The 26,958-nt window shown below is 38.1% G+C and overlaps 2 protein-coding genes across 5 annotated transcripts in view; one reads left to right on the top strand and one right to left on the bottom strand.

Annotated features, from left to right (window-relative positions):
• The first annotated feature begins 656 nt into the window (after positions 1–656).
• Positions 657–5,068, top strand: ABITRAM (actin binding transcription modulator). 3 transcript variants are annotated; one of them, XM_074824089.1, is made up of 6 exons: positions 657–715; positions 790–841; positions 3,629–3,758; positions 4,488–4,564; positions 4,637–4,706; positions 4,775–5,068. In XM_074824089.1, exons 1-6 carry the CDS (start codon positions 667–669, stop codon positions 4,901–4,903), a joined length of 507 nt encoding a protein of 168 aa, XP_074680190.1. In that variant the 5' UTR covers positions 657–666; the 3' UTR covers positions 4,904–5,068. The 3 variants fall into 3 exon arrangements, with proteins under 3 accessions (XP_074680190.1, XP_074680210.1, XP_074680200.1); XM_074824109.1 differs by lacking the exon at positions 790–841 and having other exon boundaries at positions 665–715; positions 4,526–4,564; XM_074824099.1 differs by lacking the exon at positions 790–841 and having other exon boundaries at positions 665–715; positions 4,526–4,564; positions 4,637–5,068.
• Positions 4,716–26,958, bottom strand: part of CTNNAL1 (catenin alpha like 1) — a 60,067-nt gene continuing 37,824 nt past the window's right edge. For both annotated transcript variants that reach the window (XM_074824040.1, XM_074824050.1), the window contains exons 8-19: positions 26,146–26,232; positions 22,470–22,628; positions 20,753–20,845; positions 20,293–20,443; positions 14,161–14,198; positions 10,939–10,989; positions 10,687–10,841; positions 9,901–9,949; positions 9,016–9,072; positions 8,782–8,901; positions 6,422–6,505; positions 4,716–6,310 (exon numbers count right to left, since the gene is read on the bottom strand). In XM_074824040.1, coding sequence (XP_074680141.1) covers positions 6,149–6,310; positions 6,422–6,505; positions 8,782–8,901; positions 9,016–9,072; positions 9,901–9,949; positions 10,687–10,841; positions 10,939–10,989; positions 14,161–14,198; positions 20,293–20,443; positions 20,753–20,845; positions 22,470–22,628; positions 26,146–26,232 — 1,206 coding nt within the window. In that variant the 3' untranslated portion in view covers positions 4,716–6,148. The remainder of the gene's footprint in view (positions 6,311–6,421; positions 6,506–8,781; positions 8,902–9,015; positions 9,073–9,900; positions 9,950–10,686; positions 10,842–10,938; positions 10,990–14,160; positions 14,199–20,292; positions 20,444–20,752; positions 20,846–22,469; positions 22,629–26,145; positions 26,233–26,958) is intronic.

Raw genomic sequence — 26,958 nt, forward strand, 5'->3', positions numbered from 1 at the left:
AGAACTTTGAAGTATAACACTCCAAACTACATGATTATGTATTTACTGGGATTAGTGGGTGCTTATCACCCCTATCCCTCATTGATTAGTAACTTGCTCATTGCAATTTAAAGTTACAGTGGGTTTTTAATTTTCTGCGCAAGCTCAAAGGGAGAGGTTTGTCTTTGGGGAGGGGTCTTTGAAGCAGTGGATGTGACTTTTACGATTGTAACGAGCATAGTTCTTCCAAAGGACACTAATCTCTAATTAATTCATATTAAACAATTGTAACAACCTTCCGTGTTCCAGGACCTTTCTCTTCTAAAAGGACTGTAGCTCCTGATTAGAAGTTCCTTATTAATTATTGTTGATGGTGTGATGAACAGACTGACCCAGCTGCTGCGTCCAATCTGCTCTTGTATTTTATGAGAAACATTTGTGTGGACAGTAACACGCCCTGTATGTCGTTGGGTGCGATGAGAAACAGTTGTGCGGCGTACACTTAGTCCCCGGTAAACAATACTTTCTTTCCCGGGGGTAGCAAGCACACACAATTTAAGCAACCCTGAACAAGGCCCCTTCTTCAGGGTAACACCGGGGCAGCGGCGGCGTGGCCCGGCCCGGGCCGGGGATGGGCCGGGGTACGGTGCCGCCTCTACCGGGGCGGGGGTGGGACACACACACAACATGGCGGCGGGCGGCGCGGAGCGGTACTTCACGCGCTGGTACAAGCCAGGTACCGCCAGGCGGGGGGGCCGGGGCCGGGGCGGCAGCGGCGGGGCGGTCACTAGTGTTTGTGCCCTGTTGCAGACGTGAAGGGGCGGCCGTGCGAGGACTTCTGCGTGCTGCAGCACTCCAACAGGCGAGTGGTGCTTGGGGGGGGGGGGCTCCGGGGGGGGTGGGGGGAGCCGCCTCCGCCCTCACCCGCCGAGGGGTGCCTGCGGCCAGCCCAGAGCCGCCGCCGGCGGACAGCTGGGAAGCCTCGGGCTTTCGTTAGAGAAGGAACCGCCGGCGCTTCCCGGCAGGACGCGGGCGCCCTCTGCCCCGCCCCGCCGTGACCCACGCAGCGGCGTCCCGAGGAGCCGGGCCGCGCCCCCGCCCGCCAGCCCTTTGCCTGGCGCTCGGAGGGGGGCAGCGACGGGCACTTCTGTCAACGACGGTTGACAGAAACGCCTCGAGTGGGGCAGGTGCAAAATACGGGGCGAGGCGGGATTCTTCTGGAAGATGGGAGGGTGGGAGAGTGACACATCTGAGCCTCCCTATAGCCTTAATGACTACTCCAGTAAGAGTAGTGCAGCTTGAACTCACTCCCCCTCCCCATATTGCTCAGCAGATTTTTAAAAAGGCCCCTTCAGTGTCTGTAAGTGCTGCCCTTTCGTCCCTGCATCCTCTCCTGCTGAAAGGGCCCTTTACATCATCTTCAGTAGCAGAAAAACAAGAAAATCCGTTTCAAAAGGCTTTTCCATAATGGCATTTAGAAGTAGTCTGCTGAACTTGGTTTCCAGGAAATTGTCTCAGTTTGAACAAACATTTATCTTTTTCTGTATACAACTTAATTGCTTTTAATAGTATATTTGTGTACTACAGTGAATGCAAGATAGGAAATAAAATGTCACACGTGGTGTCTGCTTTGATGTAGCTGGATATCCAGTTATTTGGAATAAATCAACCCTCTGTCTGGTTTGGACTCTTAATAACATGTGTTACCTTCCCCAGCTCCTGCCCCCCTGCTAAAGCCTCTTCTGACTGCAGGGTGGCATTGTGAGCATTTCTGGGGTGTTTAGTCCTTGAGGGAAGACCAGAACTTTACTATCCCTACAGAAATGGGCAGTGCCAATTGCTCGCATGTTGAGGGAAGATGAGGAGATGTTTGTTGTTCCCAGTGGGTTGCCTGCTCCTGTTCAGAGTTCAGGGTAAGAGGAAGGGGCGTGCTTGGCTCAGGGCAGAGCCATCGCCTCGCCGCAGCCTTCGGCGCTGGGGCTTTTCCGTGCCTCTTCTGCACAGTTCACTTCCACGTTCTTGGGCAACAGAAACCCGAGTACCTGGGAATAACAGTTATGACGGCAACAGCAAGAAAGGACACCCTTGCATTTGTGCCAAATACTAAATATGTAGTCACTAGCCTAGTTAAAATCCTGTTGATACAGGAGAAAGGAAATAAAAATATAAACACTTGTTCAAATGTCTGTCAAGATTATTTGGCTACTTTGAATTCTGAAATATCAGGGCCCTTGGCTTCTACAGCAGCTTAACCAAATGCTCTATAAAGTATTTTACCAATATTATGTATGGAGCTGTGGCTGTTTGATACTTCTAAGCAGTGTAAAATTATCTTGATTTTTTGTTTTGCCAGATCTCTGCTCTAATAGGTGACAGCTCAAATAGATGATTTCTCATCTCCCCTGTAGAAAGAGGCTGGGGTCAAGAGGAGGAAGCTTTTCTGGTCCCTTTGAGCTGCTGGGACATGCAGAAAGCATTTGCCAGGATCCGGCTCCCTCTTGTGGGGAGCTGCGCAGTAAGAGGAGTGCAGGGAGATGGATGCAGCATCTGCAGGGAAAGATCTGGTTCTGTGCTGTGATTTTCTCTACAGTTACTGTTAATTCTCATCCTTGCTGTAGGTTTTAAACTCTTATTAAAGAAAACATAATAGCTTCATCTCTGTTCATTTATTGGCAAGTTCTGGGCTCTGCCTGTTTGTGTGTTAAGCATGGTTCTAGCTCAGGGATGAAGGTAGGCCTGGTCTTTACAGTTGTGCTTGTCTCAAACTCTCCAGTTTTGTGACAAGAAATAACCTGCCTTTAGAAAAAGATAAATTGCAAGCAGCAGGTTAACTAAAGCCCAGATCACCAAAGGATTCATCTGCTAATAACTGTTCACCACTAACCACCTATAGCTGTTCTGAGAAACATTGCCTTGTGACATTTTCTGACAAAAGCATACTGTGATTTACTTGATTGTCCTGAGTATCTACTTCAGCTATTGGCAGACAAGTGAACCAAGTATGCTCCCATGAGGTACAACAACAGATATAACAGCTCTAGCTTGTTTAAAAGCTGTGGTTCTGTTTAACTAAGAAGTGTACGGCTTCTGATGAGCCAGTCTGGTGTCCCACAATAAAGCACCTTCAGTGGGGGTTGCTTTAGGTCAGAATGCAATTTTCACTCAGTTTGGTAAAGCAGACATCAAGATGCCCTGAAGAAAGTGAGTCCAATTTGATCCTGTATCTGACACTTTTGTAAGTGGGAAACTAAAATTTGTCTCTGATCTACAGCCAACAATTATCCTTCGTTATCCTTTGTTATCCTTCGTTACCTCAGGTTACCCTACTCAGCTCCCACGCTGTCTGTCCTTCCTTCCTCCCTGAGCCTGGTAGGTGCCCATCCTGTGATTCCCATTACAGTAAGCTGAACAGTCAGCTTAACTTTCTTGCTAAACTAGAGAGGGAAGAATATTGTGCTTTAAAGAGTGAAAGTAAACAACAGCTCTCTCAACACTGAAAGTCCTGCTAGCATTTTACATTAGGAGCCCATATGAAGTAGTACCAGTTTTAAGTCCTACCAGTACAGGCGGAGGTTGTGGAGTGTGCTTAGAGCATGTAAGAGCATGGTTTCTCACAACTACAGTGGAATAATTGTATTTCTTTTTGCAGAATCTGTGTCATCACCTTGGCAGAAGCCCATCCTCTTCTTCAAAGTGGAAAAACAATTAAAAGCATTAATTACCAAATCAGTGCCAACTGTAGCAGACTCCAGAATAAGGTGTCTGGGAAGTCAAAAAGGGTATGGTGCTTTGATTTGGTTAGTTTTCACTTTACTCTCTCACACTGCCTGAGACTTTCTGTCCTTTCTAGGATAGAAACTCACCAAGTTAGTTACCCTTGCATTTTGTTTTAAAACAGCCCCTCCCCAGTTGAATATAGACTTTCTTAAGAGGGGCCTGTCTTAACTGTCCCAGCCACCAGTGCTCCTGCAGCACAGGTGATTTCCAGTGTTGCTCAAACCAAGGCTAACAGTCGCTTTTAGTAATTTTTTTTCATAGTGTACAGAGGGACTTAAAACATCCCTGAAAAGATAAAAAATTGTTTCCACCAAAATGCTGAGGATTTGGAGACTACTGTTTTTCTCAAACAGACTGAGATAGCAGATGGGCTACTTCAGTGTGTTTCATGATGGGTTTTCAAGTATGTGTAGTTTAACCTGGTTATACTGAAATCAGTGGTGCTGTTTTTCTCCTCTCTCCCCTGATTTTAATCCGATCAAACTACAAGTCTGTTATTCTGCAAGAAACTTAATTAGGACTAAACTTGTAAGCTCTTAAGCTTCTATTCATTTGTGTACATAACTATCTTCCCTTCTGTAGGGAAGCACAGCTATGTAACTTACAAGGACCTGTAACTATCACACTTCCCGGCTTTGTCCTGAGAAACAAACTTACGTTGATGATGCTGATACTTTACACAGGGCTTTTTAATTTAAAGTGTATAATGTATGTTTATTTTTGACATGCAGGGAGCTCAGTTTTTAACAGAACTTGCCCCTCTGTGCAGGATATCTTCATCAGATGGAGAGGAATATACCATTTATAGGTAAGGGGTTTTCCCTTTTTCTTCTTAGCTTGACATACCATGCGCTTCTACTGAATCTAAACATTTTTGCAGCTGTATACGAGGGCGACTGATAGAAGTGAATGAAAACATTCTTAGCAATCCCGCTATTCTGGAAGAAAAGGTAAGACACTTTCTTGCTTTTTATTTTCTAACTTTTATTTCACTGCTAACTTCAGTCTTGCTTTTCAGCCATCAACCGAGGGATACATCGCTGTGGTTCTACCCAAATTTGAAGAAAGCAAGAGTATAACTCAAGGACTTCTGACGCAGAAGGAGTACGAGGAAGTTTTGTTGAAACGTCTTAATTCTTCTTCATGAAATTAGTTATACAGGTATCATCTGTATTTGATACTAAATAAGCTAGTTTTATTGTACATTGTAACTTTCATGGTATTGAAAGGCCTAGTGCCTCTTTTTAGAAGTGGAACTTAAATGCTTGATCCATAGAAGAATAAACTGATTCAAATACTTTGTATATTAAAATTTGCTTTCTCTTTTTCTCTGAATTCTGGCATTACAAGTTTTTAAATAAGCACAGAATGGTATGTTGGAGAGTATTTCTGTTCCACAGGCAGCTTTGCTTCTGCTCAGTGCAAGCGTAGTATGTACAGAAAAAACGTATGCTTTAGCTGTCACTTAATTTAGCTAAACTAATGCAGTATGGAGTTTGACAAAGGTGAATTGAAAATAAAAATGCAAGAGAAGTCTATGTACAAAGAGCAGATAAATTTGAAAAATATGTATTTCACACCGGGTTGTATTTTCATGGCATCCTGAAGTCAAATAATGCCCTTTGTACAGAAGTCTGTCATAATGACTATCTATTTTCTTAACTTTTAAATGGTATAATGCAAAGTCTACATAATACTTCAGTGGTTCTACATGCAATTCAACTTTTGCTCAGTAAGTTGTAATAAAAAAGGAAGCAACAACTACCATCTACAAAGAAAGATGGCAAAAGGCTCTGAGTCAAGAGTATTAATCACTTAGAAATACACTTTCGGAAATATGAATCATGTCAACAAGTTTAAAATTCAGTGGTGCAGCTACTGAAAGAGTTTTTTTTTCCTAGAACTACTTCATTGCAGGTATAACTCATAACTAAGGTAACATTTCAGTGCTTTAGGCCACAGCCTTTCAGACTATATTCCTGATTCTGATTCTGCTTTATCAAATACATAGACTGAAATAGGCCAGAGATGATTTTACAGACTTCAACAGTAGTGTTACATATAGCATATGCAGCACAAGGTTCTTTATACAAAATGTCTATTAGCAGCATCTTTGGGTTGAAACATCCATTAAGACATTCATAAGCATTAATTACAAAACCGGTATCAATAGTGAGCATAGGAAAGGCATTCACATTATAAAAATACATAACAATTAGACTAGTTGGTGGTGTAATTGCTAAGTAATAGGACATCTATTAATTAGATGTGACAGAGGTCAACAGTTTTAATTCAAATTAACCTGGATTGACTTTCCACAAATGAAAGCAATATTGAAAATTCAGCAAGTGTTATTTTCAAATGGGAGTTCCTGCATTTCTAAGTGCTAGATTTACTTGCTCTCTAAAAACGTCATGTTTGTTACATGATTTTCTAAAGACTTGATTCCAAATGTCTCAGCTCTCCTTTCTGGACTATGCGCATTTGTACCAGTTCGTATTCTGTCTTCTCTCCACGGTGGAGCAGGTTTGAGACAGCCATTTCGTGCTTTATTCTGTATATTTAAAAAAAAAGATTTCTTAAAAACAAACAAACCCCAAACAAACCCCAAACAAACCAAAAAACCCCAAAACTTTAAAATACTGCAGATGAACCAAGTACTCACCTTTCTCAGTAATTTGCAGCAAAGTGGAAGAAGTTGGCATAACAGAGTCATCACGTTCCTTGCTTTCAGAATGCATGCATCAACCTAAACAAGACAATTAAGAGTAGAGTAAGACCACTCATTACTTTCATTAGGCAATTGTTCAATGCATGAGATGATATTCTATTTCAAACTGGAAGAGGTAATATTTGTCCTTCGTAAATCCCTTCTAATCAAAAGGTTTTGCCTAACTTTTTTGAATTTCTCTATTTAGTATCTGTAAAGCAATAGCTTCCCTTCTGTTAACCCAAGATTTGAGCTAGGAAGCAGAAGGAATGAAACACATCCCAGGAGAAGGAACTAATAATAAACAGTAATATAAGTGTCTTGGAAAGAAGCTCTTATCACCTAAGTATGATTCATCACAATTCTTCATGTTTTTCCTTTTGGTTTACATCCTATCAGCATGATTTAGAAAAGCCATGCGTCATGTAAGCCTTACCTTGATATGAGGTACACTGAAAGTTAGCTAAATCTTAAAGCATTTGAGTTTATGCCTCAACTCTAACACTCGGCACAGGTCACAAGTCTGGGCCCTTGACAAACATGAATTTGATAGCTTATTATCACTATATAATGATACATCACTATAGTATAAACAGCCTGAGTTCCTATTTAGTTTAGCTAGAGAGTATAAAACAAACGAAGCAGTAGCCCTGAGGTGCTCAGTTTGGTTTTGAGTGGCTTGAATGCTCTACCCAGTTTCACTCCATGCTGTAAAATTGAAACATCTTTTCCATAGCTCATTGGAAACAAACATCCAGGTGCACAGAAATGGTCTTGCTCACATTGATCATACTGCTGCTCTGGGATACTTGAAGTTCTTCAAAAAGCCTGACCTCTATTCCCTGCTAAGGTTGGCAGATCTACTTCCTGTGGTAACAATGCTGAAACTTTTATGGCGGCTGTATATGTATTTACTTATAACAAATATGAATAATACCAGAACAAACTCTGGGGAGTCTAGGGTAGACTACCTACCTACTGAGAAGCAAACATGTATTTCAGTAATAGTCTTTGGGGTTTGGAATTTGTTACATTTATGTTAAGCATCAATAACAATATGTATTACAATGGTAGAAATAAATACTGCCCTCATAAATACTTTGATCACTGAAGTCCTTTCTTAGTGAGGTAATCTTAATTACAATTCATATTTCTCTGAATGAAGTTCTAGTGGATTACAGTATTATTACTGTACTCTAGTGAATTACAATATTATTCTATATAGTATTACTCTATCTCATTCTATTCAGCTGAAAATTACCAGTTGCAGCATGATAAAATTCCAGTACCTCTCTTTATCTAGTACGTAAGTTAATGGACATGTTGACAGAAGTTCTTTAAAAAAAGTTCTCAGCAGCCAAAAGCAGTATGAAGTAGTGGAAGCCTACGGACAGCTTTCCACCCTTTTTTTTTTTTTTTTTTTTTAAGAGTGGTCCAGGAACATCATTGTCTTGGGAAACAATTCTGTAAACTCTTTCATTAACAGTCAAATCCAAAACCCAAACGATAATTTCAGTGCTTTTAGTAATAGGAAGGACAAAAATCCTATTACGTACTTTACTGATTCTTAGACTCTAAAGCTGATAAACTAGGGGTAGGAAACTATTCCTTAAAACATTAATATTAATAGTATGTCTGTGGCCACTGGGCCAGTTATGTAAAACTTGGATATCCATGCTCCCTAATAACACCCGTTTAAGCCTGTAGCGTAATACTGTCCAAGCTATCAGCTGGCAGGCTTCCATGTATGCTGGGTGCCAGTGTACCATATTTTGCCTCTTATCAAACTCTCAGCATGAATGAGAGGGTCAGGTCAGGATAAACTTCACTGAAGCCCTTCTCTGGTAGTGGGGAAAAAAAAAAAGAAAAGAAAAAAGGCTAGAAAACAGTAGCACCTGTGCTGAAGAAGATCCTTTCCTGAGACAAGGTAGTGTGGTAAATGGCTTGGATTACAGTTATGAGTGAGGGATGTCCCAATAGACAAAACGTTTTCAGCAAGGGGAACAGTTCCTACTGTTCTTCCTCTCTACTTCACACATCAGCTTCTCAAAACATGTTAAGTGCAACACAGTACTTCAAGTTGAAGTAAATTTCTCTTCTACATAAGGAACAGCAACGATGACATACTGCATAACAGAAAAATGCTTGCACAACAGCATAAAATTTTGTACTTCTTTTTATGGTCCTCTGTCAATCCAAGAAGTTCAGCTGTCATGAACCATTTCATCTTTTAACAGGAGCATAAATTAGTAAGTTACTGTATTTCAAAACAAGTTAGGTCTTACTTTCAGAAATAAATATAATTTTTACCTTACCTTTGTAAATGTAGCACTTTTGCCCTGAACAGAAGCTTTAGCTGTTATCTGGAGCTGCTTGCACATAGAGATCAGTTTTTCAGCCTCCAACAGAAGCACAGGTTTGTCATCATCGTGTACCTGAAATGCATTTCAGGAAGACAAAACCGCTCTGTGTTAAACTCTCCAGTATTAAGTTAATGGAGAAAACAGCACAACCAGCTTTTAAGCAGTATCACTACTGTCATACATCACCTGATCAGAAAAGGCATGAAGAGCTGAAGCAAGCTTTGTGCCCTCTGTAGCAAAAATCTGAAAGGGGGAGAAAGCATGTAACAAAATGAACCACAATGAAAGACGAGGCTCTTTCTCCTTGTTTTAATAACTAGCGTGCTATAAAGTAAAAAGGTAGCAGGAAATATTTGTGATAGTTATATACATTTATAATTTACAGGTCAGCAGTTTGAAATGACTTCTGAAATAACAATCTACACTACAAATTGCCATTCTCCCAGATAAGCAAAGTTTTTTTCTCCCAGAAAGCGAAGGCTTTCCCTTTACATATGAAAAAACCTGACTTCCAATTATTTTTTGCGCTGTAGCAACTCACAAGTGTTTTGTGGGTAGATGACACCTGCCATGTTTGTTTATTGACCTGACAAAGGTAACCAGTCTCCTGTTAAACACAGACACGTATCTTGGAAATATCACACCACATTCCTTCATTTGGCCCCTTGTCTTTTGTTTGTATTATTCAAATTTTTACATCTTCTTTCTTTCCCATGAAAATACTGCTGCTCCAACTAGGATGGAGTATCTGTTAACACTATCATGGACTGAACTAAGTGATACAATGACTGCTACTAATGCATTAAAGTCCACTATATTTGCCATAATGCCAGTTTGCTATTCCTACTCCTAATTGAAATCTGTCAGTTTAATGAATGCTGTCTTAAGCTGCTACTGGAACACTGAAAAGTTGGCTTTCAGAAAGTAGGTACCAGAGTTAGGCTGCTTAAAATCTACAGTTGCCAGTCAATTCATCGTATACTGTACTTATGTGTATGGAATCAGAGAGTTAAGTTCCAATTTGTTCTTCAGTCAGAGTGTCTAATTCCTATTTTGTTAAAAATATATTACCTCTGCTTGATGAAATAAATCTTGAGTAGTTTTCAGAAGTCCTTCTCCTCTGTGTGAAATAATGAAAGCAGAATATATGTCATGCATACACTGCGGATTATTTTACCTGCTACTTGCACAATTTATAGTATCTCTCCCTCATCCCCATTCACACCACTGAACTGTAAAATATCACTCTTTTAGAAGATACTATGTGCAGCAATAACTTACTACAGGAACTGCATTTCAAAATATCATATAAACACCTCAGTGGCTAGCTCACTATTGGGATATTAGCAATGGTTCAGTTCTCATCAGCTGAAAAAGGACAGAAATTCGTGTCTGGCATACTGAGTATTATTGGACTAGTAAGTAAGAAAAAAACTCTTAAAAAAAAACCCTCTAAATTTCTCAAATAAGAAAGCTGACATTGCATGGGCAAGTTTCAGAAGAACACCTTCCAGTACAGCAGAAATCACTAATTCTGATCTACAGTTATATACGTGTGCTTTAATTCCCTTAATTTTGAAAGTATTTATGAACATGCTTAAAATGTTTCCCGTACCCAAGAGATATTTACATAGGTATTCTGCAACAAAACAGATGTTTAGCATTTAAAAAAACCCTAATTTTACTATTAAACAGCTTAGACATTTACAAGAATTTATAAAGTGTAAAGATAGAAATTAAAGCTACTTTCTGAATGTGTCCCTATTATTATACTCTGAAAATGAAGTTGTCTTTTTTCTTATAAACACTGTTAATGCTCTTCTTCCCACCAAAACATGCTGCATATAGTGTAATTACCTGGTAAATAAATACATAGAGTAGGCCATACTTGACATGCCTTGTCCGTGTTGCACAATCTCATTCTCCTGATCCTCCCACTTCTCTGTCTCAGAATCCACATCAGATGTGAGCAGATGCAATTCTAATCCAAGTTTTGCAATTTTTGCCTGTTCCTGTAAACGGTAACCATATTTATGACACTTAAAATACATTCTTCAGACAAGATAAAAAAAATTAAAAGTTTTTTTTACTAAAATGATGGCATCTTACCTCAGTATCTAGTTTGACTGGCTTTAATGCTTTCAGATTTGCATTATGCTTCTGTTTCAAACAAAAAAATAATATTTTTAAATAAAAGGAATTAATAATCATTTTACTAACTATAAGAGGTGGCTCTATACTCAGAGGCAGACTTTGAAAGAGAGTTCCAGTGGTTCAGACAGACTTCTCAGTAGAAGCAGAGAACCTGTTCTGATCTGCCTGTCCCCCTGAAATGGCATGTGCAAACATGGTCTGTGCCCACAGACACCCTGAAGTTTCAAGGACAAGACCTCTTCCACAGTTTTCAGACTCCACTTCCTCATGCAGTACCATCCCTTACCCTCTAAATCCTCAGTAATACTTCAGGCTAAATAAACAGTCTTAATCAAGTATGACTGCACTGATTTTTCCATCAAAGATGATATCAATATAACAGGGACTTGGAAGTTGATTTATCTAGTAGCAAGCTGATCTAGAATACAACCCATGTAAACACTGGTGTGACAATGTAGCTCATTATTCTGTGTCACTTTGTTGATGTAGCTGGAAACAAATACTGATACTTTGATCTTTTTATGGGTTTCCATCTTTTATTTAACTCATGAACTAACTGAAATGCCAGTCTGGCTGCAAGCTAGATTAAACAATAATTAGTAGTACGATGTGAGTGGAGTATCCTGATAAGGCAGAGCTTGCCAACTGCATAACACATATATATAGTAATACGTGATTTGTTTCAAATCAATTTGTATGTAGAGAGCAGCAATTCCTGGCTTTAACTTCATGTGCTGGTGCTGTCACTGCACAAAGACTTTAGAAAAACAGACATGGGAGCTACAGTCCACATGCAGAAACTGCACTGGAGTGCAAGGAAGGGAAGGTACAAAGCTGGTGTCGTAACTTGGTGCAGTGTGAGCCACTGGAGGAGGCTGGATAATAAGAGTGCAGGACTGAGATCCTTGTCAGAGAACCTAAAAAGAGCTGCTATTCATTAGTGGGAGTACTTGGGCAAATTAAACTCAGTAATGCCTGCAGGGGAAAAAAAAGCGCTATTCATTGTGAACAGCATTAGAAATAAGCTCCAGGTCCCATCTTCATCTCTCACTTCAAGAGTTTGAGCAAAAATAAAGTACTACTATTGAAGCTCCTACTGCAATTTGCTGCTCAGTTTTATCTCTGAATCTTATTAATGTCTACCCAGATCAGACACTGTAATTCTGCCTGTGTATTAAAAATGCTGATCTCATATTGATTTAGCAAAAAGTGTAAGAACTCCTAATTGTCATTTAAGTTTGACCATATTGCATATTAGAGATGCAGTTCAAGAAATGCTGGTTTTAAGGCAGAGTCGTGAAAGAAGACAGGAACACAAAGCCAAACTAGATCTGTATGTAACCACAAACTCTGGGCTACAAGGTATGGCAAATATTTAAGCTGCGGAGTGAATGGTATTCAAAAAAAACAGAACTCAGTTAAGTTGTAACAGTTAAGTTTTTTCTATCCACAAGTAACTAAAGAAACCTCAGAATGTTTGTCAGATTTGTAGTTTTCTCCATGGTAGTGTTCACTCACCCTATCTGAATAGGAGAATTGGTAAAAATCAGATAAGCAGTTATTCTGCTTTTAAAACATGATTTGACACCTAATACTATAGAGAAAAATATACCTATGCATTAAGCACACATGAATCATCACTACTGCTCTGTCCTCAACTATAGCACGGTCTAGGATGCCACTCATTACCAGCAAACAGCACAGTCGCAATTAAACAGATGTAACAAAATATGTAATCTAATTAGATCGACAGGAACAGTGTGGTTTCTGTGCAGGCACAGTGTGGGCATTAGCCAGGCACAGCAGAGCTCTGTGATGGCAGTAGGGAGAGAAGAGGCACAGCACTGGGAAGAGAGGCAGTTCCAAAGGTTAGTGCATCAGTTCAGCAAAGAAATTACTCTGTGAAGAAACTCTGCTGTCTTATGGACATAATCTACTTTTCCGGACTACTTTCAAACTGTATATTAATCATAACTCCCCCAAATGTATGTATCTTGCAAAATTCAAAAGAAGGCAGCAACCTTTCAAATAACAACAAAGCAGAACTGTCTAAATCCTGGGAACAAAGTTTTTATTGGAACTGTTTTTAAAAGGCATATGAATCAATAGTGAGAATCTGACTTCAAACATCTCTTCTTTAAATTTTGGCTGAAGTCCAGAAGCTGTGTAGCTTAGATAAATGAGGAACAAAAACCCTATCAAAAGTCACTGAACCAATCTATTTTCCAGCCTCAATATTTAGTTCCACAACCGTGAAATTCACCCATGCTCACCCAGCCTAACATTATATTCCATTTAAATCTGGAGATTGGATTTATAATGTATGACCTTTTTCCTTTTCATTAAGGGTCAGAAGTAGCATATTGTGTTTGAAGTCACAAATTGCACAACAGGAGACATGGAGATGGGATCATTTCACACCCAAATTCCTCAACACTACAGGTTAAGAAAGGAAGGAGAGAAAGAAACAAGCTAGAGCTTACTGTACCTTCTGAGATCATTCTTCCCCTTTTTCCTACCCATGAAAAGATGTAAGTATGTAGTAAGTGAATCAAATGACTGATTACATGATACCAACGTGGTTTAGGAGGTTTCCTGACAAACAGATGCTCTCAGAAACAATGTAATATCAATTATAATCAGCTAAGGATATTAATTACCTAACAACTAAACCTGAACATTCAAATTAGCTTTTTTCTCTGCATTAAAAACACCTAAGATCAAAGAAGGAAACAAGAACCATTATTTGAAGAGTCTACAACAGGCTCAAACATGTCCACTTGTTCCAAATAGGTCAACTTGGGCAACAATGTTAAAAAAATCAGATTACCAAGACTTATTTTCAGTATGTTGCAGTGTATTCTTACTGTTTTAATAGTAACAATGCATTTTTTATTATACAGTGTGACAGCTGAGTACGTGGTAAAAAATGTCATATTAATGAACAGGTATTAAAGCTCATGTACAACCAAAGCATATTATGTAACTAATTATCCTGGTTTTCAGTATGTTATTTATTTAGTAAATTGACAAAGTTCGATATTTTACTGTCAGCCATCCAGTCAGGATGAATGTTACCAAGATATTGCTATGTCCTCATCAAGGTGTGACACAGAAAGAAGTCAATTAGTTAACAGCAGATATAAAGTAAATACAACAATCCCGAAAGCAACTTACCCCTGGTCTGGGCAGTGACAGGTAGACACGCTTCTCTCCTATGAAGAACACACACATTTACACCAAAATTTGTATGCAGATTCTAATCAATGGGATCACATGCCTTACTTCATCCTTCCTTAAGTTGCAGTACTATAAAAGCAGATTACTTACCTGTAATTCCTCCTCTTTGAATATTGCAGAGGATTCCCTCTCTGTCTCATGCTTCCAGGGAGAGACAAGCCAAGAACTCTGTACTGTTCAGATTTTAGTTCTCAGCAACTGGCAGGTAAGAAAGCTTCTCTGAACAGTGTCCCTCAATAAGGTCTCTAGTCCCTTGCATGCAATCCACAAGCGAGTAAAGAAACTCCCTCCAGTGACTGAGTAGCTATCGCTACATGCACTCATTTTATTGTAAAGTACAGAACATACAATGGTAGTTCCATGTAAGGTTTTTCTTGGCATGGGAATGGTCTAAAATTTGGAGTAGGTAATGCAACTAGTGAGAAATACGTAGGCAGGTTTTTCTAAGTAATGCCAATAAAACCCTCATGTTGTACTGTACTATACATATCCCATGTGCACTGTATTTTATAAAGAAAAAAGTTCTATAGCCTTTTACACACTTTTTGAATTATTTCTTATATCCCCAGGAGCCTCAGATATTCCAAGTCTAAGCAAAACAAATGGAGAAAAAAAAAGGATCCTTTTAAGTGTTACCTAAAAGCGGATAAGAAGAGTTTATCTGCGACAGGAAACAGTGCCTGGGCTAACAGCCTAGATTAGAGCTCCAGTTACCAGAAAACTTAAATATCTATGAAGAATTACATTTAGTACAATAGATGCAGGAGAGAAAAGTCTGCTAAATAAAATTAAAATAAAATTAATAAAAAACTTAAGATCTAGTGAAAAAAAGATTTTACCTGAAGAAACAAAAGGCTACTATAATGGATACTCATACCAGGTTTGCTTAGAGATGATGCATCTCAACAGACAAAGGATAAGCAACAAACTCCCCTACAATTTCTATTTCTTCCTCTTATATCACCTCCTAGAGAAATTCCATTCTGAGTCCTCAACAGACAGTTCTCTTATGCATTCATGCCTTTTTTAAAGTATGCTCTTCATCTCCTGACACCACAGAAAAAAGTTCGTAAGCTCCCTGTCTGGGCAACTGACTCCTAAAAACCAAATTTCAGTAAGTTCACAAGTGTCCCTCAACCCACTTGATAAGAATGAAAAATGTAATTCCTCCTTTCTAAGATCACCTCTACCTTCCCCGACCCAGTTGTGCGTAAGATGAAATGAGCTATCAGGACACAAGCTGCCAGTTTTCTTCAGAATGCAGAGTTATTCAGATATTAATTGCCCAAACATGCATCCAAGCAAGATTTCTCACTAAAGACTGATAGAAATTCTAAGAAGTGATTTACAACATCCTATGTACCAAAATGTCAGCTAAAGGGCATGTAAGAAAGCATGTAAGATCTGCTGAGAACAAAACCTAACTTGTAAATTTAAAAAGCTATAGCATGAAAGATTTCCTTGGTGCTACGTAAAGCCTATTGTGCCATGTTAAAAAAAATATGTTCAAACACAGAAAGCTTTGACATAGCCAATGCAATATGAATGCATACTGAGAGGACATACTACTCGCACACACAAGGTGGGCATTCAAAATTATGGAAGCCAAGTGAGAAGAGGTGGTAAACAGAAAAAAAAATATTTTTGCTCTCCAAGCAGTCCCCATCATTTGGCTTTGCAAGGTTTAGTTGCTCACTATATTCAGAAAGAGGAAGGATCTCACTATCTATTTCTTGGAATATTTAAAAAAAAAAACCCAAACAAACCAAAAAACACACACAAACCCCCTACTTCTCTGGACTCACAGATACCAGACCTTTCAAAAGTGCAGATCAACCCAGGCCAGAGATAATTCTACTTAATCAGAAAATACTTCATTACATCAGTATAATCACAGAATTTATATTTGAATCCATTAACAGAATACACATATTTTTTTCAGGTGTTTAATTTCCTCAGTTTGTAAGTCTGATCTCTGCTATAATAGCAAAAGGCTTTTCGCCATATTATGATCTTCCTTCTATTTATTTGAGTCTGCCTTTGTTCTTTCTAATGTGTTTTCTCTAACATGCTTTTCCTTTTTTATTTTTTCATTTAAAATTATTTTTTATTATTTCACCCTCTTTGTCTTCCAATTTTCTGCTTTCCAGTGGTCCCAGTCATGTTTTTCCTCCAAAATGTCTCTATTCCAACTAATATATCCTGCTTTTGACCTCACTGCTTATCTGAAGCATCCCTGCTTCATCCTTCTTTTTAGAACTCTCATTTCTAAATTCTGAAATTCTGATCTGTATCCCCTATTCATCAACCATGGCCCTCCCAGATCCTCAGGGTCATTTAAATCCTCTCAAATCAAGTGGGCAAAACAAAAGAAGAGGGCAGAAAAGGAAGTTATCTTCATAAATCATTCTCTTACTTCTCACCAAGTTACAAGGGAGCAATCTGGGGATTATTCACATTCTTCTCCAGCATGTTGAAACCAAAAAGTTAGAAAAAAAAGAGATTGGATGAAATCCAACAGATTGGATCAATGAGAGGTACTTTTGTTAGGTGATTCATCTCAAAATGCAAGAGCCTCAAAGTTAAGTATCTAACCTAAACTAGTAAGAAGTCTGGGAACAAACCGATCCCTTCACGGGCTGAACCAAATCTCCCAGCTGACAGGAGCCACCCTCTAGAAAAGCCCGGCACTCTCCCCAGCCTAGACCAGCCACACAACGCTTCCAACACCAACACTGTGCAGAATGGGTGCTGTGAGAATCCTCATTGCTGGATTAAAGAGACGTTTAGGATTAAGCAAAAGGCGGCCAACTCTACCTCAATGTACAGTTCTGCATAGCACAGAGACATTTTCAAAATACACGTGAGAGTTACTGGGCTGTGGTGTGCTCACCAACCCCCCCCCCGCCCCTACATGCATGTGCATCCCCCTCCCCAAGACAAGCCCATTTCAATTTGGGCATGAGCTGGTGCAATCACCTTAAAATTGAGTAACATATTGCTTCATTTCCAAGCTAAATCCGGCTCTCTACCATCTGAGTTTTGAACCTCAGTATGAGAAACACCTAATTTGCTGATATGAAAGAAACACTGGATAAGGAATTATGCAATTGCTCGTAAAAATAAATAAATCAGTATAAACAATGGGAATCCAGTATAAGCAGAAAAATGCTTCTTTTATTTGATGTGTCCAGCACATTTAGTCACCATTCAATTTTTGCCTCTTAAGCTGTATTTTTGAACTCTCTAACAAAGCCAAACATTTAAATTGGTAGTACAAAAATACAAGTTTTTAAACTGAGGAGAAAAAAAAATATATACCTTCTTACTGTAATTCTGCCTTTTGTTACACACAGTCACAATTCTACTAGGAATAAAGCACTTGTTAACATTTTAGTCTGTAAAATAAAGACACTTTTACCAACCTCAACATTAAGACAAATATGATGAGTTATGCGAAAAATAAAATCTTATAAAATATTGTGAAACTTCATTGTGTTTGGAGGCAAAAGTTTTGTGGATGCCATTCTTATAATCTGTTAGCAAACAAATAGTTTATTTATTGGGTCATCAGTTGTATTTTCTAGGACAAAAAAATGTTGAATGTGGCAAGGTAACTTTAGGGTATTTTCTGGAAGTAAAAAGGTGAGATTTTTTTTCCTTTTTTTTTTTTCTTTTTTTGACAAGAGTCACTCTGAAGTCCAACAAGAGAAAACAAGCAAACAAAGATTAGCCCACAGTACAGAGGAAAACTGGTGGAAAGACAGGTGGATATAGAACACCAAATTATTTCTAAGGAGATAACTGACAGTTAATATGAAACAAGACAGATTCAGAGAGAAGAAGCCCCTTACTAGGCTGGGCCATGAGACAAGGAAAACAAAGACATGATTTCTTAAGCATTGCTTTGGCAATACGATATCTAATGCACCCAAGACCATATAACGAATACAAGCTATGCTTACTATCTTACCAATGGTGGTATCAGAACACTTTATGTTGAAAAAAGACTGAGGAAACAAGAGACACTAACAAGAACAGACTCATCTGGCTACACCAAACAGGAGAAGATAGTCTTCACTGCACCCAGGCCCATACATGCTGTAGCTTCCAACACGCTCAGCAACACCTAGTCATTCTCTTTTCTCTCCTTCAAGCAATGACATTGGGTTGCCTTGTGAAATGATGCTTTAAAGAAATTGGAAAGTACCACTTGTGGAAACTGTTTGTTATCTGCTGTCAACAGCCACGAGAGAAGAGAAAGTTACTAACTACAGGAGAGACTGGGAATCTGTCACAACACTTCGAGAACTATTTGTTTGGAGAGCCAAGTATATGCTTTGCTGTGGCTGCAGGATTCTCCTCCTATTATTTTTAAATACAGTAATATATGTATATATATGTATACACACATGCACACATATATATGAATATATAAAAAGGTTATCATTCAACCCTGCTAGGCCATTGTATGACTATGAAAAAAATCAGATACTGAATGATCAGCCCTGCAAATTCTGAATTTATTGTAATACATTAATATTAGAGTAACACCATATTTTAAGTTGCATTATATAAAATTTAATGCTATGTTCAAAAAAAGTCAGTATGCCCTTGGCTCCCAAAACAAATAAAAAACCCACTGAAAGTTAAAAGGCCCATAAACAGGATCTCCGATTGCTACACATCTTTCTATGGCATACCAGACCAAGGTGGGAAAACAAGTAGGATAATAATCATGTAATTATCAAACACCTCAAATTCCCAATAACCTGTTACACACAATTATTGTAAACTCACTCAGCATTTCAATATATGTTTTCCTTTTACAAGTCTTCAGGCTCAGATAAGCTTTAATCTAGCAACCAGCAGCAACAATTTAAGATACTACTGCCCTGTGGTTGGTTATTTACTGTCCTCACAACAATGCTGGCATAAAAGAACTGATTACACAAAAACCTAATCAAGTACAGAAAGTTAAACTGAAAAAATAAACTCTAAAAATGAAAAAAGGTCTCATGTTAATAGCAAGATGAAGTATTGTATCATTGATAAAGTGTCATCTAACCTGAATAAGGATTTACTTTTTCTGTATCTTAGATACAAAAAAATGATGTCCCTGTATTTAACTAAATCTAAACTTTTAAACCTGAGTGATTTTCTTAAAAATACAAGACATTCATTATTATTATTATATATTACATTCTATCTGTATGCAATTATACCTTAAAGACTGAAACAAACACGTAGCCACAAGAAGTATGACAGGCTACACTAAAGACATCATCTGAAAAAAAAACTGTTTCACATAAAAATGAAAAACAAAATGGTTTCCATTTTAAACGTAAATTACCCTATGCTAAAAGTAAACACAGAATGTTTTTCTTAAGATTCCAAGGTTTTCTTCTACATGTTGTACAAATACCAATAAACTTACCAACCAGAGAAAATATCCCAAGATAGTGCAGAGTCGTCAGAGATTCCATCCAGGAGAAAGGACAGCAGTTTAAAAATCAAATAACTACATTCACTACATTATGAAGTGAATACAAGGCAAGCTGACAGTAGAGAATATATATGTGTGTATATATATATATTTTCCAGAAATACAGGAAATTAATTAAACGTCACACAATTCAAGTTATAGCTTGATTGTCGTGAACTGATATGTCCTAAACAAACCGAAAGGTGGGAGAAAGCCCTACACCCCCAATATTTGGACACTGCTGGCAATGAGCTGTGTCTAATACTTTTGTGTCCACTGAACAGTTCCATTTGATTTTGCTGGAACTAATCACAGTACAGAATGTTAAATATACCTCATTTTACACAAATCAACCTTTAAATTTTTGGCTGTTTTTCTTTGAAAAAAATCCAATATGCACCTTAATTCAACATCTTTATAAAAGCAATACATTTATGTCTTGCCACCTAGATTCCACATTACCATATGGGATGTGGGACTGTTTATTGTGCTCTTAAGAAAAGAGTATTTCGTAAATACACTTAAAATTTTTAGGCTACATGTTTTGAAAACTACATTTTTCTATTTCTACATAGCATTCTTACCTCTTCTTCCTTCAAACACATCATTGATTTCTCGTAACAACATAGACATGTCACTCAGTTGAGACTCCCAGGCCTCACAGAACACCTCAAGATTTTCTTTTGCAATCTTGCTAGATGGATGTAATGCCAGTGTTTCTGCAGCAGAAATTATCTGGACAGAGAACAAAATGTTTGCTGTTGGAAGTCCTAGTACATAGTGTTGCACATGAATTCACGAATGTTGTCACAGGCAAAACACAAAATTAAACGGTTATTATTAAGTCTTTGTAGTGTATTCATCTGATATTTGCAGGCTTGATGATCTTCCTTGTGCATTCTTTTAACTACTGCCCAACATTAAAGTGTAACTCCTTCTTAGAACTGCTTTGGACAGTTCAACATTAGGTCTCCAAAAAATAAATACAAGCAAATTTTATTGATTCATGTCCAGTAGAAGTGGCCAGATAAAAGCTAAACATACCTGTGGGCCAGTGACCTGAAAGGTATCTTCTGCATGTATGCAAGTAATCTCGAGGGGCTCAGTTCCAGAAACATGTCTCAATAAGCGACACATCTAAATATTTTTTACAAATTTAAAGATAGAAGAATGGTAAAAAATATGCTTTCATTAGTAGTGAAAAAAGGTGCACATGCGCGTGCACACACACACACACACACACACACAAAGTTATTGATAGTCCTTTCAGAAACTTATTGGGGACCACAGAGCTGTGTGTTTCTCATAGAGTGTTTACAATAAAAGCAGGGCTAAATCCTGACTTGGAATGTGTAGAAAATCACCAAGAGAAAGAAAAGTCTTAATAAATAAATAAATAAACAAACAAACAACAATGATTTCACATATTTATGACTGAATAACCTGAAAGTAATCAGACACGTACGGAACTTGGAAAAACTGTAGCATAAATGACGTCACCAATACAGTCAGCAATTAGCAACCATGTAGAAAATTCAGTCTTTCATCATCCAGGGGACTGAATTATCTTTGAGCAAATCAACATCAAATTAATCTGGGGAATACCAATTATTTCCATAGTAAACAAAATGTGGTCATCTTTTTTTTTTTTTTTTTTTAAATAAAATTAAGAGTGAACTTTGGCCTGAGAAGGAACATCGAAGTTTTCCGATCAAAAGGAGAATTTGTAAGACAAAAAAGACATGTGAAACCAACTGCACTGTCCATCATCAGAAATGCTGTAAGGCCTCACATACAAACACTATTTAACCTCATGTTTATGCCTGGAAAAAAAAAAAAAAATCAGTGTCTCACTGCAACACTACCTAGTCACAGAAAAAGGGGACATTAAAGCTGAAAATAAAAAGCCATAGCACTGATTTGCCAGTCCCAGAAGTTCAAGGGTGTTGCTTCTGCATATTCATATTTCTGGGACAAATCCTCAAGCCCCATAGGATATCAGAATTTTTTAGAAATTAAGTATTAAATGCCATGCAAGTATAGCTGCTGGCATCACCATGTTCCCAATCAAAGTGATGTATCTTTGTATGTCTCCTACTGGTACAGTTACTTCTGCTCATCTGTCGGACGAGAGCAACAAGGTATACACGGCAGACATCCTCTCCACAGGCCCTCCCAAGAGCCATGATGTCTTAGTAGTCTCAGAAGTCCTATTTGTTCACATGTGTGAATACGACCATACAAAACCATGAAGGTATTGGTACATGAAACATACACACTGCTTTTCGCAAAGAAGAAAAGATTTTCAGTGGCCCTCTTGTCTGACATAAACTACAAAAGATCTCCAAAACAGTCAAGTTCACTGCATTAAGAAAGTCAACCTTACACTTCCAGCATTCTTAAAATGTGTCTTTGGGTTCAGCTGTTGCTGGAAGCAGAAAAAGACTATCATCTCTACTTGGATCTAGATCTTATTTTTTAATGAATATTTTAGCCCCAATATATACATACAGATTGAGTCTAGATCCAGGAGGAGAATTGAGTATGGCTGTACATCCCTTCTACAACAACTGTATGCCACAGTGACACCTCTGGCTCAGACCCTACCAAGAACAATTTGAAATTCAACAGCATACTAGGAAAATAAAATAAATAAAAATTACAAAAACACAGACCAGAGCCTTCCTAAAGAATAGATTAAGACAAATCTGGCCACTCATTTTCTAAGTGCCTTACAAAATGAAAGTAGCTGTGAACTCACCTCAACAAGTTGTTCCTTCTGCTCTGATAGCTTGCAAGTATATTCTGCTACAGCTTCAAGATTTCCTTCTACTCCTGTGATTTTTAATGCTTTGAGTACCATATGATCCGTATGGTATTTTAGGAGATCAGCTGCCAAAGATGTTGCTGCACTGTGGACCTTGAGTAGCATTAAAAGAAAAAGAAGAAATAAACCTTGGAAGGAAAAAAAATTCATCCAGTACTAAGTCAAACAAACTTAAGAAACATACTGATCTTTCCAAGAAGCAAAAAATTTACTGCCATGAAAGCTCGTACACAACCTGTGTATTATCTGGGGCTTTATTTCTTCTATTATTATTCAAAGATAAAATCCACTGCATTCAAAAAAAACCCAAACCCCACAACCAAATATGGAGAGAAATAAAAGAGCAGCTGGGTAAAATGAGAACATGAAGTTATCACACTGCAGCTTTCTGATAATGTTACAGCTGAGAAAAAAAACAGGTGTATGAATTTGTGGGGCACCAAGTTCAGCTTAAGTATTGCACAATGGCTACTCTACTTCTCATGGAGAACACACATTAAACTGTGTGAATCAGACTGAAGCCACACAGCATCAGAGTTTATAATGTATTATAAATTAAGTTCCTATGAATAGATTGAATTCTCAGTGATGCAAAGAAAAGCTTAAATATAATCAGCTTGTGACACAGCCTCAGAAAAGTAAAAAATGTATTTTTTACAAGGAGACTGAAGCCAGAGATGGGTCTTGGAGACGTCTCACTCTCCCCTACACTCCCAAGAAGCAAAGGAGAACCTTCCCCTTGAAGCACATCTCTACATCAAGACACACTTTCAGATCCACAGATCTGCCGAAACTGTGCTGTGAAGGACTCTGCTTGACAACAGCCATCGGCAACAGTTGCTGCTAGTTCTAGTGACTAGTCATAACAGGTTTACTTATGCCCTGTAATCAGCCTCATTTTAAAAACATAGGTAAAAACAAAATAGCAACCTCTTTAGAATCAGCAGAGCATTCTTATGCTCATAAGACTATTACGAATATTGTAATATTGCACTCACTTTGATGGACTGCACTGAATATTCAACAAACTTGGTTGTTCAAGAAGAAAATTATTTTTAAGTTCTTATGAATGCAGTGAGCTTGAAATTGTGACACTGGTGGGCCTTGACTCTGTAGAGAAGAGAATGTTAACTAGAACGGTATGTTGGCTTTTTATTCCACCGGACTCTACCTATTTTTACCCCCTTCCCCTGGCAGTACTTCCTGTGCAGTCCAGAATTAAGGGAGGTTTTGGTTTGGGTTTTGGTTTTTTTTTTCATGTAAGGAACCTGAATTGTTGCCTCAAAACCCGCTGCAACTGTTTTTTAGAGGAAAAAAAAAAACAGCTACAACAATGTGTTATAAGCTATTTATATAGTGTTGCTTGCATGCCATTAAAAATTAGCATGAACCACCAATCTCAGAAATTAAGTCAGCTCTGAAGAAAGGTTATCTGCAAGGCTTGTAATGTTGGAGTAGGATCTGGTAACTCTCATTTATATATAGGCTACATAGAGACTACCCTTTCATTAGAGATTCTTTTAATCCTGATCTAAAAAAGAAATTTACTTCTACTTAATCCTGTCTCTGATCATCATCAGGAAAATATCTCAAGGAAGGAACACACCTTTTGTTTCTTCCATAAAGTGACAGAGATGGGATAAGAACTACTTTTAACAAGGCTGTCTTGTGTTCTCAGCCACCCAGGCTCTCAAAAACATTTTAGTTAGTCACAATACTTAAATTTCACCAACAGAGATCCTGGTTGCTGACTGATACACTGCAGCACCCCAAGTTAAGACTGACAGGACAGTCCTTCTCAGCCATGTATAGAAGCATGGGATCAATCCAACCACTACATAGAAAACAAGAAAAATAACATAACATAATACTCTAAATCAACTTCTACAAGTAGCATCAATCCTGTGCATTTTAAAAAAAAGCTCTTACTAAGCAAGCTTTCATACTCTGCAGGTCACCAAGGAAGTCATACAGAACTTAGGATTTGTTAGTTTAGAACTCCACGCCCACTCAATTTGCTCCACAATTTCTAAAACAGCATGCTACATTTTCACCTGCATTGCTTTTAATATGGAGCTACATCACAGGGCACAGGTAACCCACTATTCTGTATTTTATGCCACTGTCTGTTAGCTGGTTTACAGAAGGAAATTTTCTATTATTGTCATCTGACAAAGTTCTTTTAACTTAAGTGTGGTAAATGTGTAGTCTTTGTTGCATGACATTTTCATAAGCAGAAACCTGCAGGCAGGAAAATATGGTAAGATTTACATTTATGGAGCTGCAAGAAAATACAAGGCATTAATGATTTCTTCCACATACTATATTCCAGCCACCTTTGGCTTTATGATCTATGCAATTACATAGTTGCATACTATTTTGACTGGGAACCCATCCTCCTCAATTCAGCACACGAGAGCGATGTTACTCTAAAAGGATGATCTTACAGTTAAAGCAGCTGAACGTCACTCCGGAAAAGCTCTGCTACTGACTTCCTACATAACGGTGACCAAAGAAAAACCTATTCATCAAAGTGCACAAATTATGTATCCTCCATTTTTGGGAGCCCACCACACTGCCTGACAGGAAAAGCACAAAGCACCTAACTGCACCTGAAGTAGATTCAAAGCACTGTTCAAATCTTCAGGACAGCTGCAAGAACTATAATCCGGAAGATGAAATTTCTCATTTTGCCTCTATTAAAAAAGATGCAGCATGATTTTTTTGAGCAGTCGAGGTTTTCCAGTTACAGCAGCAGAGAGCTCAGTCTAAGGAAGTTCACCATACTTCTCTAACATCTTTGCACTGCTCTGTAGCCTAGTACTGAAACCCTCGCTGTCCTTAGTCTTCAATTTTCCATCTGTTTAAAGGAACAATAATATGAAGCAGTTGAAAAGATATCTAAATGCTCCACAATATTTCAGAAGCTGCCAGAAACCAGTAATTCTGTATTTGGCTCAAATCTGTGGCAAGGCAGCAATGCTATCTGTTAACAGGGGTGGGAAGGACCCTGATCAGCCAGTGCAGTCCATCCCATGTACCAAATGAGGCAGCTATCTCGTATTTGTACGTAAGTTCTCACCCAGCATGCTTGCATATAGGAGGAGAATGATTTGCAACAGGCACATACACAGCTGCCAACTGTCTAGAAAAATACCGGAGTATAGGGCACTGTCATAATACATTTCTGCTGTAGAAATCAATAGAAAAGGTTAAGTTCAAACAGCAAATGTAATTTATTCATTTAAGTACAAACTACAAGAAAAAATATTTAAAACTGTGATACATGCATCCCTGGGGAAATTTTAGCCTTTACATTTAAAGCAATGATTATATATATAGTATTTATTTCCAAACATTTCTCTTGGTTTTTTTATTGTTGTCAGAGTTAGCAAAGAGCCTATGTAACCAACATATTGCTAATCACTTCCAAGTAAGGACACAGAAGATGACTGCATACTAGCTCCCTGATGCAATTCTGATTTAGCTACTCTTGTCTATAAATAGATGCTAGCCTTTTTGGGTACAGGATCCTATTGTACAACTTCACATAAAACAAGTCAGAAATTCAAGCTTTTATGCAGTATATGCTCACTTAAACTAGACCTACCTCTCTTTTAAGTTCATTCATGCACTGACATGTCTTTAAAATGGCTACTTCCAAGTCTTCCATGAGATCCTTTGTCTTCTGGTTTTGCTACAAGCCAAAGAAAGTAACCGACAAAACATTATAAACAAAACCCAGCAAATCCCACCTTCACATCATGTGTCATTACTTCAAGTTGCTTCAGAAGACAGCCTTTTCTTTCTAGATGTAATGTTTTCATTTGCACATCCTGTGTATATTCTACTTGAAAAATTCTTTTATAGAAACATTTACCACCAAATCAAATCTAAATATAATAGTGATGCAAACTAATTGACTGTTTCTGTTCAACAGGAATTTATTTCTAAACCTCACTGAACTTTTTTTCAGGAACAAGTTTCCTTAAGCTTTACAACTTCTGAAAATCTTCTGTCTAAACATCTTGAAATAGAGCAACAGTTTAAGGCATTTGTAAAATTTTCTTTTCAAATATAAACACCCTTTTAAAATAAAGTGGTACCTAAAATATTATACCAAATGTCTATACTGAATTACAAAGAAGTTACTTAAAGCATCCTTGTAAGACTTTAGATCATTGTCTAATTTAAGGAAGTACAGTAGCTAACAACATTTTGTTAAGGTACCTTCAAGACAGTTCCCACTTCTGCACATAGCACCTATCTATGGAACAACCCAAATGTCAAGAGGAAACAATACACTGGGGAAAAAAGTAGCACTGATTTGCATTCTCCTCCAAAATATACTGGAAACAATTATCCTACGTGGGATGGTTAACATGGCCATAGCTGAAGAAAAATTAAGCCCTTCAGCATCTAA

This window comes from Strix aluco, chromosome 1, assembly GCF_031877795.1.
Source record: "Strix aluco isolate bStrAlu1 chromosome 1, bStrAlu1.hap1, whole genome shotgun sequence".
Lineage (NCBI taxonomy): Eukaryota > Metazoa > Chordata > Aves > Strigiformes > Strigidae > Strix > Strix aluco.